This window comes from Haemorhous mexicanus, chromosome 17, assembly GCF_027477595.1.
Source record: "Haemorhous mexicanus isolate bHaeMex1 chromosome 17, bHaeMex1.pri, whole genome shotgun sequence".
Taxonomy (NCBI): Eukaryota; Metazoa; Chordata; class Aves; order Passeriformes; family Fringillidae; genus Haemorhous; species Haemorhous mexicanus.
Window position 1 is genome coordinate 13,256,969 of NC_082357.1, and position 19,422 is coordinate 13,276,390.

A 19,422-nucleotide genomic window follows, 5' to 3' on the forward strand; every position below is an offset into this window, starting at 1 on the left:
AAGGGGGAATGGATTCCCACTGATAGAGGGCAGGGTTAGATGGAATACTGGGAATAAATTCTTGCCTGTGAGGGTGGTGAGGCCCTGGCACAGGTTGCCCAGAGAAGCTGTGGTTGCCCCATCCCTGGAAGTGTTCCAGGCTGGGGTGGAAGTGGCTTTGATCACCTTGGTCTAGAGGAAGGTGTCCTTGCCCACGGCAGGGGTTGGAACAAGATGAGCTTTAAGGTTCCTTCCAGCCCAAGCCTTTCTAGGATTCTGTGAAAATGCCAGGAGCAAGCCAGGCAGGGCTCTGCAGGCAGCAGCACCTCAGCTGCACAGGCTGGCTTTGGCCAAACAGGTTTTATCAAACCAGCTCCAGAACTGACCTGGAGACTGCTGAGGGTGCACACAGGCTGGTGCCTGAAAGGGGTAAGGGATGGATCATTGCTGCACTGGCAGTTGGTCAGGTTGAGATGGTCACTGACTCTCTGCTTCCCTTGGTGAAAAATGTCTCCTTTTGGTAAAGGGGTGTTTCCCTGTCCAGGGGTGCTCTGGCTGGGAAAGCAATTCTGCCACCCAGACACCCTCTGGGAACAACAGCACCAAAGCAAAGCAAAGTCAGGAGGCCTCCCAGTCCAGCCCAATTGCCAGCAGCACAGGAATGATGGGCGAGGTGGAAGTTGTGGGTCAGGTTTGGGGGTGAGTTCAGCTGCCCCTGGAAGCAGGGAACCCTCCCTGGCTTTCTGGGAAAGCTGCTGAGCACGGCAGCCTGGGGGAATGCAGCAGTGTAATTATGGCAGAGAGGGCAGACAGTGCTGTGCAGAGCCCAGGCCAGGCAGCTCCAGCTCAGGGACAAATTCTCCCCCTCCAAGAGGAGCCAGTGCCCACAGGAGAGGCTGGTGGGGTGGTGGGCTTCCCCTGTGGGGTCAGCAGGGAGCTGTGCTTACCCCCTGCCCACTTTGCCACAGATTTTCTCCTCCTCTGTGGCTCTGGCATCCTTCATCCCCCTCAGTGCCAGCCCTGGTGCTCCCTCCACACCTCAAGCTCTGACTCAGCCAGGAGGAGGGGAAATGGCAGGGCTGGAGCAGGCTGTGCTGAAGCTGCCATGGTGAGATGCTGATGAGTCTTCAGCCAGCACCTCTGGGCACCGGGGCACTGTCAGCAAACTCACTGATTTGTTTGTTTGTTTGTTTGTTTGTTTGCTCAGCAGCTGGCAGTGCCATCCCTGCACCAAGGTGAGTCAGAGCTCAGCATCCCAGTGCCCTGCAGTTGGTTGAGTGGCTCCTCTCCTCAGCAGGGAGCAAAGCCACGTGGGATGAGTCAGACAGAAAATGAGTTTATTTCCAGATGCTGCAGGGGAACTAATTTTGATTTAACAAGCAGGCAAGAGTGAGGTATCTTGAGTTTTTATTTCAATCCTACTCCACAGGAAACAACATCCACTAGCGTTATCTTCCTTACATTTGTTTGTATTTGACCCAATACTGTGTTAAATATAAAATACTGATTGAACAAGGATGGATGGTGAAAAACATGAGATGCTAAAAAGATCCCTCGAGCCCTCCTCCACAAACATCCTGAATGTTAGGAGTCATTTAAAATTAGTATAAAATAGGAGGACAATCCAAGAACTTGCTCTGTGTCCCCCATGCTTTGCAAGGGGAGGATTTAGGAGCAAGAGGAGAGGGGGAGCCCCTCACTTACAGAGAAGCCCACGCTGCAAATCCAGGCTGAAGGCAGGGTGGCAATGTTCCCGACAGAGCCTGGCCATCCACTCCTGCCTGGGTGTCCTGCCCTGGATTTTCAGCAGGAGACTGAGATGAAGCAGCCTCAGAAAGGTCCTTCTGGCACCTCCCTGTGCCTTGGGAGCCCTTGGGACAGATTTAGGGCCAAAAGACCACAAATGGCAGAACAGTTTCTGAGATAAATCCCTTGGGGTGAAGCCTATGGGCAAAAGAGGGTGGTGGTCCCTGGGCATCCTCAGCCCTGCCAGGGGACATTTGCCTGGGGCTGGGAGTGCTGTTTGCCTGGCCTGACCCCAGGGTGGCTCCCCGTGGCGTTTGGGGACAGAGGGGGAGGAGAGCTGAAGTTGTCACCGTGCCCCAGGGTGGCCCTGGGAAGCTGCTCCCCCAGACCCAGAGGAAATTGAAGCAGGTGTTTGTGCAGCTCTGGCTGCCCTCCAAGTGCTTCACGGGGTCCTCACACGAGCCCTGAGGTAGGTCAGGGTCTTCACCCCCATTTTACAGATGGGGAAACTGAGGCACAGAGAAGGGTAATGACTTGTCAGAGAGAAAATATGGCATCTCCCATTCTGGGACCTCTGTATCCTGTTATTCCAGCCCTGGATATGCTCCATAAACTACTGCTTACTCACAGCTCACCCTTCTCCACCTCTCCACCTGCAGCAGGTGACAGGGCCAGGGCTGGGCAGGGCAGCAGCAGAGCCTGGGCTCACACCAGCTCCTTCACCCCATCACTCCCAGGGCAGCCCCAGCCCAAAGGCTGCTTTGGGGTGCCCTGGGCACAGACCCCCTGCAGCCCCACGCCAGGCTGGGGTGCCAGGGACAGCTCCCAGAGCCTTTTACAGGAACCTCCTGCCTGTGGAAGTGAAAACCCAGCAGATATTTTTGCCAGCCTGACGACCACAGGCACCACGTCAGGAGGGGGTGAGTATCCAGATGTTTCCTCTTTGGTAATTTGCTGCACAGTGGCACAGCCCTGGAGAGCCAGTCCTGGGGTGCCACAGGCTGGGGGGCCCTAAGCTCTGCTCAGCTCCCTGGAATGCTGCTGGAGAAACAGGAGACGTGGGATGGTGGCCATAAATCTCCTTCACTTGCCACACCATGCCAGAGGCTGTGGCTGTGATTAATCAAAGGCCAAAAAGAGCTGATGGGCAATTGATTCCTTTGGGGCTGATGGGGAAGGTGAGGCACAGCCCAGCACACACCACACCCTCCTGGCTCCAGCAGCTCTGCCAGGGTGTTTGGGGAGCAGGATCAGGTGTGGCTTTGCCATTCTGCTGCTCCCAGCAGCTGGATGGATGTTCCATGTCCCTGTGTGGCCACAGTTAGGCATCTGAAAACTGAGCATCCCTGGGATCTCTCCATCACAGCTCACACCCAGGCTTCGTGTGGATGCATTCCTGCCCTGCAGCAATCCTGGGAACGCCAGAAATCTTTCCAAAAGTGGAATTAAGTCTGATGAGCAATAGGTTCATCAGCAAAATGGGAGCAGAGAAGGCAGGTGGCCCCATGATCCCAGTCCAAGGAGGTTTTCTTCCCTCCCTCGAGAAGAAAGGGACTCCCCTGGGCTGACCTCAGTCAGGGAGATGCCAGGAGCTGGACTCCCCTCTGCTCCCTGCTGAAGGCACATGTGCAGCAGGGCCTGGGAGCAGGGCTGTGCTTCAGGCTGCCACTGGCACTGGGCTGGAGAGGAAAACCAAGCACTCCAGGAGAAAATGTCCACAGGGGATCCCAGGGATGTATGGATGAGTTGTGCACTTCATATTGGCTTAGAGAAAGGGTTTCCCAGTGCTCAGGGACTGGGATGCCCTGGGAGAGATTCAAGTTTCAATCTCTTGTAAGGCTTGTTGAGCATGGACCATCCCCTCAAGGGCCTGGGATGGAGGGGTTAATGCTGACAGGACTCAGGAAGGTTTAGGAGCCAGACCAGGTGGTGCAGGGCTGTCACCACATCCCTCTCCACCACTGGCTCTCTCCCCTCATCCTGACTCCTCCAGTCCCCTCAGTGGCACACTCTAGGGACTCCAGGAGCCAAACCCAGGGTGTCATAGCCAGGGGCATGTGGGGCCAAGGTTCCCAGTCCCATGGGATGCTCAAGACCAGGTGAGTGAGCGAAGCTCCAGTGAGTGGTTACTCCTACCACCCACAGCCCAGCTAGTCACTGTGTTCTGAAACCTTTGCCTAAAAAAATAAACAGTTCCCGAGGTTAAAAAAGAAAAATATTCAAAATGAACCTCCAGGCTCTCCTGTCTGTGCGGGAAGGGCACCAAGAGCTGCTGTCCACGGGGCGAGGGGATGGTTTGGGTGAACCCACAGTGCAGGCTGTCACCAGTGCCCTCTGTGTCCCCACGTGCCAGGTGGCACAAACAACGTCTCTAAGGCTTCTACCGGGGGGAGGTTTTGGTGTCCAGTGCTCCAGGCTGGTAGAGGTACCTCCAGATGGCATAGTAGTGGATGCCAGCTCCCATGGCCACGAAGAGGTGCCAGATGGCGTGGGCGAAGGGGATGCGCCCGTCGCTTTTGAAGAACACCATGCCCAGGCAGTAGAAGAAGCCACCAGCCACCAGCTCCAGGAGGCCGTCCCTGTTAGGCTGGGAGCAGGAAATGCCCAGTGAGGCCAAGGGAGTTTGCCCTCTCCCCACCACCCCACTGAAACCAGAAGTGGTGTCCAGCTGCAGCTCTGGGCTTCTCTGCCTTCTGCTACACCCTCCCCTCCAGCAAGGCAGCAGAGACCCAGCAGCCCTGGGAGAAATGGAACTAGATGATCTCTAAGGTCCTTTCCAAACCAGACCATTCTATGATTCTGTGATCCTACAATTTTGGAGAAACAGAGCCCAGGAAGGAGATCTGGGAGAGATGCACGTGATGCCTGCAGGACACCCAAAGCACCTGCAAAACTGAGGTGAGCCACTCATATCAGGGATGGCTTTATCCCTCACACAGCCTGAAGACTGCACCAGCCCACAGGAGACAAACTGTTCTGAGTTTTCAAATCCCTCCTGGGGTTTGTCCCTCATGCTGGGCCCAAGTGCCTCCCAGCAGGGCTTACCATGGAGAGGATGACCAAGGCGGGGAAGAAGCCCATGATAACGTAGCACACCAGCTCCACCAGCTTGTACCTGCAGCAGACAGAGAGGCAGCTTGGAGCAGGGACAGAGGGAGGCTGAGCTCTATGCTTGACATTTCCCCAGCAGTGCTACAGGGAAAGGGGTGGCAGTGCCATCACAGCAGGTCCCACGTCCTCATGTGCAGACTGACTTGGGACCTGGCACTTCAGGGTGATGTCAGGGGCTTTTGCCTTTTTATTTGGTGCCACCACGTGGAGGAAGGAACTCATGGCAGCAGTCCCTGCTCGGTGGCCCAGTCCCACACACCCACGGGCTCGGGGGGCGCGGGCACTCACCGCTCGTGGAAGAAGAACACGTAGACGGTGCCGATGGATGCCATGATCCAGATGATCCAGCGCATGTGGGAGGCCCAGGGACCCAGCTCCCGCAGGTTCAACCTGCAAGACCCAGGGCTGTGGTGAGGTGGGTCAAGGGCAGCACCCTGGACTGGGCTCAGCCCCTCACCCCCATGGCTGTCCCACCACGGGGTCTTCCCAACTTGTAACTTCAAGAGGCTGGAATCCGTAGGATGTGAAGGTTTTGTGGAAAGGGGGTGAGGTACAACCTCAAAAGGAGAGAAAAGCCAGAGAGGGAAACTCTCTTTGCTGGAACCAGGATGATCTTTTCCCCTTCAGTGGGGCCAGGTGAAGACCCCCAGCCACCAGCAACTCACCAGGGAGCGTAGGAGGCAGCGATGAAGAAGTAGATCACCATCCTGTCAAACATGTGTAGGCAGTGCTCCACAGTCCTGCAGGACAGACAGATGGGTCACAGCACTGGCGGCGTCTGAACCCTCTCCCCCTTCCCAAGCCCTGAGCAATCAGGGATGATACCTGAGATGCCTCTTCTTCCAGGAGATGGTGTGGAAGATGGTGGAGACAATGAAGAGGCTGGACAAGCCAAAGCCATAGATCCAGGCTGAGATGGTTTCCCACTGGTCATCAGAGAGGATGTAGAGGATGGAGCTGCCGAGGATGCTGGGCAGGATCCAGAACTGGAAGGGGAAGCAAACCTGCTGTTGACTCTACATTTCCATTGAGCAGCTACAACAGAGCCTCCACTTCTCCTTTTAGGTGTTTCTTTAGCTTCTGGTCAAAGCTACCACCCCTAAAGGGCAGGCAGGGTCCCTCCCTGCGTGGTGCAGCTCCAAAATAGTTTGTCCAGAAGGTAGGGAGGAGGAGAGGAAGGCACAAGGAGGATGATTGTCTCTGAGTCATCTCCCAGGACTCAGACTGGGAACTGTCAACTCCCAAAAGAAACCCTGGTGGGGGGAGAGGTCCCTCCCACTGCTACACAGGCAGCCCCATGGGCACCTGTCACAGCTCTTGCTGTGAAACAATCCTTTTTCAGGGAGCTTTGAAAATACTCCTGCCCCACCAAGCCCACAGCCAGCTTCCCCAGGGCCATGGGGCCACAGTGGGGGAGAGCAAGGGAGATGAAAATCAACTTCCCAGGGCAGGAGGAGGAGAACATCCCAATCCCCAGCAGCACATCGGCCTCACCACAGCCCTCAGACTCTCAGTGACTGCCACAGGGCTGAACAAAGATGTTTTTGGGTGCCCCTTGAGGTTCCTCAGTGGATGCCCAGAGGGATGAGCACCGTGCTCCCTCTCCCAGGGACAGTGACAGGGACTCACAGCGTGGGTGGCACAGTTGGCTGCGTGCTCGTATTCCGTGGGCTGGTACCTGCAGTTGGACGGGACACGGTGATTCATGAACCTGCAGAGAGAAATGGGGAGAGAACCATGCTCAGGGGACAGGGATGGGGCAAAACCCTTCTGGAGGGGCCTGCACAGGGCCTGCAGCCCTACCATGGCTCAGCTTTGCTCCAGCTGCCCTGCAGAAGGGACACCAGAGCACAGCGTGTCCATCTGGCTGTCCCCAGGTGCCCAGGTCTTGCTCAGCCATGGCTGAGGCTGAAGCAGCTCCTGGGAGCTGCTGCTGCTGCCTGGGGAGCAGAAGGAAGGAGCCAGCTCTGCCAGTGGCTGTGGGCAGAGGTGGGAAGAGCCCCAGCAACAAAGAGGGAACACAGGGCAGTGGGCAGACCTGTGGGACCCCAACCCATCCAGGGGTGACACCTTCATGTCACAGCAGCATGGCCAGCTCCAAAAATGGATATCCCTGCAATGCCTTTGGTTTTGGGTACCACCTGCAGCTCCCTCCTACCCCCAGCGCTGCACATCCCAACACAGATTGCCACGGGAAAATCCTGCTGCCCTTCCTTGGAAACCTGCATCTTTATTTCTGTTTCTCTTAGTCTTAGGAGGCATCAGCTTGCTCTTGGTGTTCACAGGAATGTATTGATTTCCCCTGCTGGAGCAACATACAGAGAGACAAAAAAACCCCAGTGTCACTGCATTTCTGGGTGTGTAACAACAAATTAAATGTGCATAAACAGCTCTGAGCACAGCCTCGTCCACCACCCTCTTCTGGCAGGAGACAGCAGTGGAGCCTTAGCAAAGGGAAAGAGAAACAGGGAAATGGAGAGGATTCCTTCCCTGCTCCTCAGAATCAGGGTTTTTAGGACTTTTTCTGCTGTGGCTCAGGTCAGGGTGGCTGAGCTGAGCTGCAGGGCAGAGCCTGGGCTAATTGCTCTGTGACCCTGCTTGCCTCCAGCTCCAGCACCATCTGCAGCCTTTCACAGCTGAGCTGTGCCCAGCAAAGGGGCTCAGGGGCTGGCAAGACCTTGCTGCTGGGCCCAGGGTGATGCCTCAGGCTGGGATGCTTGGAAAGGCAGGAAAAGTCCCCTCTCCCTGTCCCCAAGCCACCCACGCCTGTGTGGACTCCTCTGCCATCTCCCGCCAGCTTGGCCCCACTGCCTGAGCCACTGCCTGTTAAAACTGAGCCAGGATGGATTAAATGGCTCAAATGACAAGGATTTGGTGTGGGGGGAATTGTGCAACCACAGCGGGGTGAGGGCCACCCCAGCAGGTGACAGTGACAACCCACAGAGGGGCCCTGTCCCCAGCCCCTGCCCAGCCTCCTGCCAGACCCTGGCACTGTGGGAAGAGATTCATGGTCCTCATCACCAAAAAATGTCTGGAATTAGGAAGGGGAATGGAGGGGCCAAGCTGCCACTGCTCTGCTCACCAGAACTCACAGGGGGCAAATGGGGGCTCAGCAGGGCTGGGAAGAAGCTGGGCATCCCTGGGGACATGGCTGTGCCCAGAATGCTGTCACCTCCCCCCCAGGGACACCAGGGCTGCCCTCCCCATGGCACCACTGCAGCCACAAGGCCTGGCAGGGCTGCCCGTGCTGGAGCCATGTCCCCCTGGCAGGAGGAGGTTACTGTCCCCAGCGTTGCCAGGAGACTGTCCCCAGCTCCCCTCCACTGTCTGCTTCCCTTTATTTTCCCTTTTAATGATCAGAAGGAGGGGGAAGAGGGGAGGCCAGACGTCCACATGACGTCACAGTTGCTGAGGAAACACGTTCAAGGCCTTTTCCTTGGATTTATTGATTTTAACAAAGCCTGCTCCATCTTCCCTCTGCTCTGGCTGCTGCTGTTCAGAGCAGCAACACAGAACCAATTCCACAGCCCCTCCCCAGGGCTGGGGGGCTCCCAGACCCTTTGGGAAGGTTTTTCTGGGGTGCAAATGTCCTCCCCAGCTCTGGCACAGGGGTAGAGAAGCTGGGAAGGACCACCCAAGCCACGTCCATGTAACAAGGTTGGAGAGCATTTATGTTCCTGCAGCCCAGAGCCGTGCTGGTGTGGGGCACCACAAACTCCTGCTTTTCCCAGAGGAACAACAGCCTTGAGGAGGAACCTTTTTGGGGTTTTTTGACCTGGGGAGAGACTGCTCTTATTTTCCTGCCCTGCTTTCGAGTAAGCATCGTGCTGTGGATGGTGGGAAATGGAGCATCATGGATGTGGGACCTGGCAGGTCAGCCTGAGCCCCACTTTTGGGACCTGCATTGTGTTTTGGGGCTAATTTGGTGCATTTCTGTGGTCTGTGCTCTTGCTTTGCCAGGGTAGGAAGAAGGGAAGAAAGTAAGGAAGGGATATTGTTAAACTTTTCCTCAGGAGGGCTCAAGTGGGACTCTGAGCTCTGCTGAGGGCACCAAGACAACCTGAACCACTCCATGGTCCCCTCCCTCTGTAGAAATGGGAGCAGCTGGTGTTGGCACATCTCCTGGCAAGGCAGGATAAGTCCCTGGCTGCACCTTATTTCCCAGGGATGCAGAGGTCACTTCCTCCCCTGCTCTCCTGGGACTTTATGGACCAGCTCGTGCCATCCCTGTGCACACTGGCACGGATGCAGGGCAGGGCACAGGGAGCCCTGCAGCACTCCCAGCCTGCAGACAGTTGCCAAACCAGTGTGCAGAACCTGCTCCAGCCTGGACAGACAGATGGACACACTTGGAAACAGCACTTGTGATTCTTGGGTGCAGGAAGGCACCAGCAGGTGCTCACACAGCACTGGGTGTGAGCTCCAGTGCAGCTCAGCAGGTGCTTCAGGATGGCAAAGCCCAAGAGACAGAGAAGCTCAAAGGCTCTGCAGGGCAGGAGCAGGAGCATGTTCACTCCCAGGGATGCTGTGTGGGAAGCAGGGAACCAAAGGGTTCCCGGGCACCTTCTCCTCCTGGTGCTGCTCCTGGCACACTCCTACAACTGCTGTATGAAGAGGGGGAGGCTGAGGGTCTGACCAGGGGTTATTCACAGCAGTCCCAGGGTTTTTGCCTGCCCTGCTTGTGCCTGCTTTCCCCTGGCCCCTTTCCCAGGGAGGGAGCCTGAAAAGGGCCAGTACAGCAGGCTCTGGGCAGGGAAACAATGAGCCCCTTGTCCCTGGGCAAAGAGCAGAGCTGCCTTCCCAGGCCTGCTCCTTTCTCCTGCTTTCTCCCACTCTCTTGGGTTGGGGTTTTTTTTAATGTGGCTTTAGGGTTTTTACTGAGTTTTTAAAAGACTTTTATCCACCAGCAAAATTCCAGCCTCCAAAATCGTGCAGATCTGCCTGGCTCTTGCTTTGCCAGGGTGGGAAGAAGGGAAGAAAGGGATAGAGTTAAATTATTCCTCAGGAGGGCTCATGTGGGACTCTGAGCTCTGCTGAGGGCACCAAGAGAACCTGAATCACTCCATGGTCACCCCACACTCACTCCAGCAGAGCCATGGGACACTTGCAGGAAAGCTGTCCCCTGCACACCTGAGGGGAGTGGCCCCAAAAGGGACCCAAGCCAGGCTGCAGTTTGGGACAGATGGATTTAGCTCTGCCACATCTCTTCACGTCCCTCTCACTCCCCTTTCCCCTCTCTCCAAGTGAGGATGATAATTTTGCCATCCTTTAGGCGAGCCAGTGGTGGATAATGTGAGGAGGGTGTAAAAACACACGAAGATGTGGATGGGGAGGTGTGAGCTGGGCTTCTGCCCTTGAAAAGAGCTGCTCCACCACCTGCCCTCCCCAGGCCTGCCATAAATCAGGCTGTGCATGTGTCTGTGTGTCTGTGCACTGTGGGCTGGGTGCCACGGGGACAAAGGAGCAGTCAGCAAGTCCAAGGTCATCCCAAGTGACACAAATTTCCCCAGAGCAGCTCACCTCTACAGGTTTCACCTGCAAATGGATTGTAAAAGGGCTGGGCTTGCTCAGGAGTTGGCCTAAAGCCTGTGGAGATGGATTTGCTGTGCATCCACCCTCCTGCCCAAGGAGCTGGGGCTTTTCCAAGCTGTGCTCCCTGCTGGGCAGTTCTTGGGATCTGGCTGCAAAGGAAGAGGATTTCTCCTTCCTCTTGTGCCTAGATGTCACAGCTGCTTTTAAAGCAACAGAGGAAGATCCTGGTGGTGGTCAGAGAGGAAGGCTTGAGGAAGGATTTGCTGGATGTTGCTCAGCAGTGGGGGTAAGTCCTGCTGGGGCTGCCCCTTGGTAGAACAAATGGTGCGATGCCTGAGGTGTCAGTGGTGGAGCAGGTGTGTCCCTGCAGGGCAGACTGGCCTCTCACTCTTCAGGGCATGGCCTGGGTTTGCTCTGACAGCCCCGAGGCTGCACACCCAGCACAGATGGCAGGGCTTGCTCCTGGGGCTCGTGCTCACGTGGGAGCTGCTGTGGTGGCATCCCCGTAAGCTGGGGCTTGGCAAGTGCCCTGCCTCTGATCTGGAATCTGGTCATGCTCCAGCTGCATCCCTGCTAAGAGGCTTCAATCCCTTGAGCTCCTGTGTGGTTGGTAATTAGCTGAGTCCTGGGGAGCTGTGTGTGCTGGCGTGGAGCCTGGCTGCTGTTTGTGTTCAGCACAGCACCACAGGGCTCACAAGGTGCAGGACCACCAGGAAATCCCCACCTTGAGCCCAGGAGACCCCCCAGACTTTACTGCTTTATCCAGCCCAGGAGCATTTGTGAAATCCTGCTTTTCCTTCCTACCCATTGACATGGGGGTGTTCCACTGGGAAGCAGAAACCCCAAGGCTGACACTGCCCAGCTGTGCCATCTGCAGTGCCACCCACACGGGCACGGGTGGCACCTGCTGGGAGCTGGATCTCCCTTGCATGCCCATCCCTCAGAGCCTGCCTGCTCCCACACTCACATATGGCTCTGCTGCTTGGCAAAGCTGGGCTGGAAGCAGCTCCTGGGCCAGGCCTGGCCTTGGGCCCCTCCTGTGACTCCCATCCCATGGGAGAGGGGCAGCAGGGCTGATGGAGCAGGACAATTCAGGGTTTTCTTTTTGTCACACTTCCTAGCACAAGGAGCTGGCAGCTTGGGTAGGGAGCGGGAAATGGAAGGGGTTTTATCTAAGCCAGCACTTTCCTACCTTTCTCGTGGGTAAATTCACCAGATTTCTGGGGTGACCCACCCAGATTCCCCTGGTGCAGGCCTTGCTTCCACAAAGCAAATCAAAAGGGGAGCAGCAGATCAAACCACCACCCATCACCTCATTGCTCCCATCCCAGTTTTGCTCATTCCCAGCACTCTGATGTGTGTGAGCACCCTGGGCTGGCTGTGGACCATGCCCTGGCACTACACAGCCTGCACACCCTGAGAAACCATGAGCAAGGGCTGCTGCTGACTCAGAGGTGCTCCCAGAGAGGGGCCTGTGCTCAGCCAGATCCGTGCTGTCCCTGGCTCTGAGCCACAGGCACAGGTGTCCCCTGAGAAGGGACAGAGGAGACAACCCCCTGACACACCCTCAGAGGGTGCAGGAGGGACTCTGCTGCCCTTCCCCTGAACATACCAAGGGCATACACAACTCCTTTCTTGCTCAGGGACAACCATGGGAGGCTCCAAGCCAGGCATTGACCATTTCTGCACCCACAAGAGCCCATGTACACCCAGCAGGGCTTGGCTGGTGCTGGAAGCTCAGCAGTAATTCCCAACAAGGTGCTAACTGTCCATATCCCCCTCCTGTGGGCAGGGATCATTCTTTTTCTCCCCAGCTCTCTATATGGATGGTATTTCTAACTCTTCCAAGGTAATTCATGACCCTGCAGCCACAGCAGAGCTGTTTGTTTATTCACAACAGATGGGATTGTTGAGTGTTTCCCAAATTACTTTCTGAGCTGGGACTTCTTGTTTCATTTGGGGCTCATGAGACATCCAACAACAGCTGATTAGTCACAAAATGACTCTGATGTCCCAGGTGTTTTGTGAATGTTGGAAGGACTGTTTCCAGAACTGCAAATCCTCTATTATTCATTAATTTCTTATTTGGAAAGTCACTGTGCATGTTCCTTGCTGCCTTGCCTTGAGCAAGGAGTCAGTGGGATAAATCCTGAGCTGGCTCTGCCTCTTTAACTGCAGCAGCCCAAGGAGTGAGTGTGACCACTGGACCCTGTGCCTGCTGGCACAAGATTTGGATAGTTTGAGGGCTGGAGCTTTCCCAGCCTCTACCCCTGGCTGTGGCTGTGAAATACATGGGCAGGTGAGCTGTCCCAGGTCCATAAAACCTCCCCACAGCATGGCCTGAGAGACACAGCCAGGCTCTCATTTGGGATTCCCAGATGTTGCTCAAGTACAAATCATATCTGTAAATTATTCTGTAAGAGAGCAAATGCCTCTGGAGAGCAAAGGCACAGAAGGGAAATCATGTATTTCACCAGCCAAGCAGGCAGATAGTAAGATTTCCATTAGTATTGCTTACAACAGAGAGCAGGGCTGTGTCTAATGCTGCTGCTGCTCAGCACAGAGAGGAGCCAACTCCTTGCCCTGACCTGATGTCTCTTTCTGCATTAAATCCTTTCCTCAACAGCAGCAAACCTGGGCTGTAAACTCAAACAGGAGCACAGAGTTCACTCCAAATTCTCCTGAAGGTCAGCACTGCTTGGCTCAGCTCAGTGGTCTCTGACTCATCCACCAGGAATATGACCCCTGTGGTATCATGTTATCATGAGATGTTCAGTGTTATCACAGAGAGCCCCTCTGGACTCCCTGTGCATGAAAATGTTGAGTTTGTCACACCTGGAGAGGCCTGATCTGTGTGTTTGGCCACGTCTGCTCTGCCTTTCTCAGATCCAGCCCCTGGCAGCAGCACCTCTGGGGACTCAGCAGAGCTCGTGCAGCTGCAGCCAGGCACCCCTCAGGAGTGAAGGGCTGGAATAAGTTGTGCTCTTTTCCCTTCCTTTCTTTGGGAGTTGTACTTGCTGGCATGGCTTTGTCTCACTGTGGAGCTGGGGGTGTGGGAAGGGAGGAGGAGGAGGAGGAGGGGAGGCAGCCCTGGCAGAGCCCCATTTCTCACAGTCACTGACCTGCCAGGCTGGGCACTGGCTTGAATTTCCCATGGGTGGTGTTGGCTGCTCCCTCGTGAAGCTGGACACAGCAAACTGTGCCAAAGAATCACATCAGGCTGACATCCAACACCAGCTGAAGGAGGGGGAAGATCATGTGTTTCCCAGGCAGCCAAGAGACCGTCCTTGCCCCAAAAGCACAAGGCATGGGGCTTGGTTTGCCCACCCATGCACACCTGCAGTGGGCTGCTCCCCACCTAAGCCTGTCCTGCTGGGTGCCCCAGCCCTTGCAGAGGATGGAACAGGGCAGTTTGAGTGGATATCCCATCAAAAATGCTGCTCTGAGAGCTTGCTGCCTTCCAAGCATCTGCCTCCCCTTATGCACTCTGAGCTACATGAGGTAACTCCTACTGGTGCCATTTTTAGAGGGTACCTGGGTCAAGCTGACCCCACAAAGCAACCAGCATGGAATTGGTGGGTAATATCAGCTGATCCTGGTTTTCCCAGGCATTTTGGGGGCCTCCCCCACCCCATCTCTTGGAGCAGTGCCTTTTGCATGGGGGGGGAGTCTGTCTGCTCAGCTGAGGACAGACTGACAGATCTTGATGGGGCTGGTGCTTGCAAGGTGAGCAGCCCCTGCTTCTGGAGGAGCTTCAGGCAGTGGTATCAACACTGAAAGCATTTCCCTTCTCACTGCTCCATCCCACATGGGCTGTGGGGGAAGCAGAGCTCTTGGAAAGCATCTTGGAGTGTGTGGGAGCAGGAGAGGGCTGCTCATGTTTTCATGGCAAAGTGATGGAGAACAGGTCTTCCCAATGTGGTTGCTCTGTCCAGGCTGCCAGCCTGGCATTGGTTTCCTTGTGTTTGGAGTCTGAGCACCCCAGCATTTCCTATTCCTCCTATTCCTGCTGGTTCTCCTTTTCCTGTCTTGGCCAGAGGTGCTGGAATAGCTGATGAATGTCTCCTTGCTCAATGATTACAGGTGCAGGGAGAAACAAGGAAGGTCTTCCCAGCTGCCTTTCCCCAAATTCAGAGGACTTGGGTTTGAGCAAGAGTAGAGTTCAGACCTCCATCCCCTCATGCTGGTGAGGAGGTGGCAATGCCTGCACTGCAGGCACAGGGAGGTGAGGACAAGCCTGGACCATGCATCTGCAGAGACCCCCACAGAGCCCCTGGGCTGAGACATTCATGTGGATTTTCCCATGAAAATTTCTCTTTGTGTTACCCATGCAGGGAAGCCAAGCAAACCCAGTAAGATTTAGAGCATTTACCATGGACAAACCAAAGGAGCTGCTATCAGTTTGTGAGGATGATTCAGTGCCCTGCAGCTCCCAGCAGAGCCCTCTCCAGTGCTGCTCCAGAGATGCTGAAGCTGGCTGGGTACAGCAGCTCCCTGATTAATCACATTTCCTTCCAATTACAGCTCTGGATGGCCAAGATCTGGGAAGCATTCAGTGTCCCCACAGGGAGATACTCAGCCCCATGGCAGCTATGTGGGCAGGAAGGACCAGACCATGTTTGAGTTAAAACTGGGCCAAAAGAGGGTCAAAGCTGGTGGTGAGGGTCAAGGAGGGTTTGGTTACCAGGTCAGTGTAACCTGACCAACGAGCCTAGGGATAAAGATGCAGTTTGGTCTGAGCTGTTGGTCTGGGAGGGACCCAGGACCGTTTTGGTGAGCTGGGAAGAAGAGTGGAGGGGGAGGAATAACCCTGTGGTGGCTGGGTAAAGCAGGAGGAATCACATCTGCTCACACTTCGTGCTGTGCTGGTTACACTCTGCCTGTGGGGCAGGAGATGGATGTTGCTTGTCAGGGTTGTGAGTGACAGGGAAAGCCTTGCAGCAACTGAGTTTGAAACTCCATTTCCTCAGGGTGTGAGAGATGGAAGAGCCTCTCGGGCCCCAAAACAGAGGAGAAACCACCGAGTTTGTCATTTATAACCACAGTGTGCTCAAATGGCACTGCCTGCACCCTGCTCCACCACGGTGGCAGCCCCTCCCTTTGCTTCCTTCCCCTCTGCCCCGGCTCAAGCTCTGCATCTCCAAAGACCAAGAGGGATTTGGAGGCAGCCTGGTGCTCCTCCAGCCTTGAGTTTTCTCCTGGCAGTTCACAGAACGTTCCCACATTGATCACGGCTTTTCATCTCTTTGTTCTCACACAACAGGTCTTTCATCACCACACCGTGTTTTATTTATTCCTTTTGGTGGGTGTATCAATGGCCAAGTTCCTCCTTTCTTGGTCCTGGCTCAAAATTAGATAAAATGACACGAAAAATGAAGCTTGTTGCAGGCTTTTCCTCCACGAGGAAAACTTTGATTTTTTTTTGGTTTTTTTTCAAGGAACACCATAAGCAAGGCCACATTCTCTGAAAAGATGTTGCAAGATGGAATTATAGAATTGTTAAGGTTGGACAAGACCTCTAAGATGGAGTCTGACCACAAGCCCAGCACTGCCATGTTCACCCCTAAACCACTTCCCCAGGTGCCACATCCACATGTCATTTTGACAATTTCCAGGAATGGTGATTCAGCCACTGCCCCAGGCAGCCTGTTTTAATCTTTCCTAATATCCAATCTAAACTTCCCCTGGTGCAGCTTGAGCCCATTTTGTTTTATCCTGTCCCTTGATCCCTGGGAGCAGAGCCTGACCTCCACCTGACTGCACCATCCTGTCAGTGAGTTGTGGTCTCTGAGAGAGTCCCCCCAAGCCTCCTTTTCTCCAGGCTGAGCCTCCCACAGCTCCCTCAGCTGTTCCTGATCAGACTCGTGCTCCATTATCCTTCTCTGGACCTTCTCCAGCAACCAACATCTTTCCAGTAGTGAAAACTGAACACAGGATTTGATTCTGCTGCCTTGAAGGACACGTGCCACCATGAGTCCCCTGGTTTCTGCTCGCCCAATTCCCACCTCAGAACTCACTGAAAGAGCATCCCTGGCACAAAGGAAGGAGCAGCTTTAGGGTTTCTTTTGGGATATGCCCCAGCAGAGCATTTCCATGGAGAGCAGAGCTGGAGGGAGGGGGATTATCCCACTGTTATTTTTGAGCACTGGGCTAAGAGGATCTCTGTGATGATACAGGAAGCCCTGGGTTAGCATCACGTGCTGGTGACTTTCTTGGGGTGAAAGCCAAGGGAGCTCCCATCTCCTGCTGCTCCCCACCCAGCCCTGGCACACAGTGAGAGCTGGAGAATTCCCTGTGGATCTGCCCCTCCCCGTGCCCCACAGCCCCTGCCCTGCATGTGGGCACCATCCCTGTAATGCCTCATCCCACTGAACAAGCTGCCTCCAGAAAGCACCACTACAAGGCTGGAGCATGCAGGTTCAGGAGAAATCAAGCAACAGGTTGGCAGATGGGTTCTGCTGGGGGAGACTGATGTCAGTGGGGCAGCCCCTGATCTGCTGCCCAGTTCCCAAAGAGCCTCTGCACCCCTGCCATGGGGTAAGGTATGGTTTTCCTCCTTCCTCTGGGGGTACAGAGCTTTGCTCAGCTCCATTTCCCCCAGCTCTGTCCTTTGCATGCCAGCAGGGTGGGGGAGGGTGGGGGTGTGAAAGTCTTGAATTCTCCATTTTCACAGGGTTTTGTGCCAGGCACATTGTGCAGATCTGCTGGGTGCCTCCTGCCTCTTCACCAAGCAAAGGTTATCAGGAGGCAGCTACAGCCTCAAAAGGGTCTTTGAGCAAGTGGCCACGTTCCAGGCAGGTTTTGGAGATGCAAGCACGGATTTTCCCCACGGGACACCTGGAAGGAAAGGAGCTGGTGGCTGGACGGGGTCGGAGGATGATCTCCTGTCCTTACCCAGCCCAGACAAACATCCCTCAGGGATCATCCTGCCTGAAGCACGCGAGAAACACCACCACCACTTCTTTTCACACAAGTTTTTCTCTAGTATCTACCCCTACCAGGACCACTGGGAATCTGGAAGTGGCAGCACAGAGCCCAGTGCACTCAGGAGCTGTGCCAGCCCGTGGGACCCTACACAGGCAGAAAAACATCCCCAGCACAGTCCCAGGGAGCTGGGAGCAAAGCCTGTCCTCGGTGCAGAGCTGAGCACCCCCAGCAGCCTGCTGTCCCCATCTGTGCATCACCTGACTCGTCCCGGGCTGGCGTTGTCCCCGTGTCACCTGCCAGCTCCCCGCTAAAGGCCACATCTGATCCCGCAGCCGCGCGTGTGGCCAAGCGCCCTCTGACCTGTGCTCAGCAATCCTCAGGTTTCCCCCCGCACAGGTAACACCGGGAGGTTTCCTGCTACACCTGAGCTTTCCAAACAAGCCTCGGCTGCTGCTGGAAAAGCTCCCTGGGGATTTCATGGAGGGAGAGAAGGATCCACCGCCCGTGCATCCCATGGGGACCCTGTTGAGCCCGCGGGTCCAGGCTGGCAGAGCCACCCCGAGGGGGTTTCACCGGGGGGCAGAGGAACCCTGGATCACATCGGTCCCTCCGGGTGGGTTCCGAGCCAGCGCTGGGGTCTGTCCCTCGGGAAGGCAGGATCCTGCTCCCCCGGCAGCGGGAGAGCTGTGGTGAAGTTAGACCCAGCGAAAGGCAGCGAAGGCTCCCAAGGATGCTGAGAATCCTTTAGGGATGCAGAAAAGCAGGTAGCCGAAGCCCAGCCCGCACCTGCCCTGTGCTCTGAGGCACTCAGCAGCTTTCGAAGATCTTTTCGGGCTCCATCCCCGCCGAGCCGAGCCCGGGGAGGGGTCGGGGCTGTCCGGGGGCTCCGCGGGCACCGGGGGTCGGGAGATGCCGCACCGAGGGATTTACCTGGCGTAGCGCGTCTTCTGGAAATCCAGGAGCCGGGACACGAACATCGCGGCGGTGCCATGGGGGTCCCGGGCAGCGGCGGCTGCTCAGCCCCGGGCCGGGGGGAAAGTGCCGCCCGGGGAACGACACCAACTCGGCGAGCTCCGGCGGCCGACGAGGAGAAGGGGCGGCCGGTCCAGCCCAGCCCGGCACGGCACGGCACAGCCCAGCCTGGCCCCGGCCCCCTCCCGCCCCCTCGGCTGCTCGGGAGAAGCGACACGGGCAAAACAAAGGCGACCTCCGGGAGGGGGGAGCCAGCCCCGCTGCCGTCCTCGGATGTGCAACGAGGAGGAGGAGGAGGAGGAGGAGGGAAAAAAGGAAAGGGGGGTGGGGGGGGGAATCCCTTCCAACTCTTCCCGGCCACAGCAACCTGCGCGATCTCCCTCCGCCCCCCGGCAGCTTTAAGCACAGCTAAAAATATCCCCCACCCTCCCCGCTGCCACCCCCGGGGGATCAAATAGCAGCAGATTTGAATTGAAAATGTGATTAAAGCATCGGGGAGGGGGAGAGGGCCGAGTGCCGGCAGTCAGAGGCTTCCCCCCCCCCCCCCCGGTACCCACGGCTGGGTCCCCCCCGAGGGTCCCCGAAGCATCTCTGCCCACCCCGCGGGCAGCGCCATCCCCAAGGAGCTGGTTTGTTTGGCTTTGCTTTTATTTATTTGGTTTTAACGATTTTTTTTCCCTTTATTTTCCAGAGGCTGGGGTGGGTGGCTCTGCCTCAGCCCCATTGCTGCGTGGTGCCCCTGGGAGGGGGCACAGCTCCAGCACCCCACCATCCCTCCCTGCTCAGGAGAAGGGGGACAAAGCAGCACGACAGCAAGGCAAAGATTAAGGACCCCAAAATCAGCCCATCTCCGTGGCAAAGCCTTCACCCCTCTCTCCTCTACATCACTCAAGTAGGCTCCTACAGGAGGTGACATCCCGAGGAACGTCTGAGGTTGGACAGCTCAGAGGGGGGATAGAAAAGGTGACGGGGGCTTGTCAGGGGGCAGATTGGTGTCATCCTTGACACAGGGATTGCAGGCACCCTCAGGCCAGCAGCCGAGGGACAAGAAAGGAGAGGTCAGCAACACCTGGAGGAGCAGAGCCTTGGTGACTCCAACAGCACCTCTCCTTCTGGAGCTGTGGCAATGCTAAGATGGGACAGCTGAGGACATCC

At 56.1% G+C, this 19,422-nt stretch overlaps 1 protein-coding gene across 1 annotated transcript; it reads right to left on the bottom strand.

Moving 5' to 3' along the window:
- Positions 1-1,369: 1,369 nt before the first annotated feature.
- MMD2 (monocyte to macrophage differentiation associated 2) lies at positions 1,370-18,410 on the bottom strand. Its single transcript, XM_059861882.1, has 7 exons — positions 18,226-18,410; positions 6,466-6,547; positions 5,662-5,822; positions 5,502-5,576; positions 5,125-5,226; positions 4,771-4,840; positions 1,370-4,312 (listed from the first exon to the last, which is right to left on the bottom strand). Exons 1-7 carry the CDS (start codon positions 18,270-18,272, stop codon positions 4,106-4,108), a joined length of 744 nt encoding a protein of 247 aa, XP_059717865.1. The 5' UTR covers positions 18,273-18,410; the 3' UTR covers positions 1,370-4,105.
- Between the last annotated feature and the right edge of the window lie 1,012 nt (positions 18,411-19,422).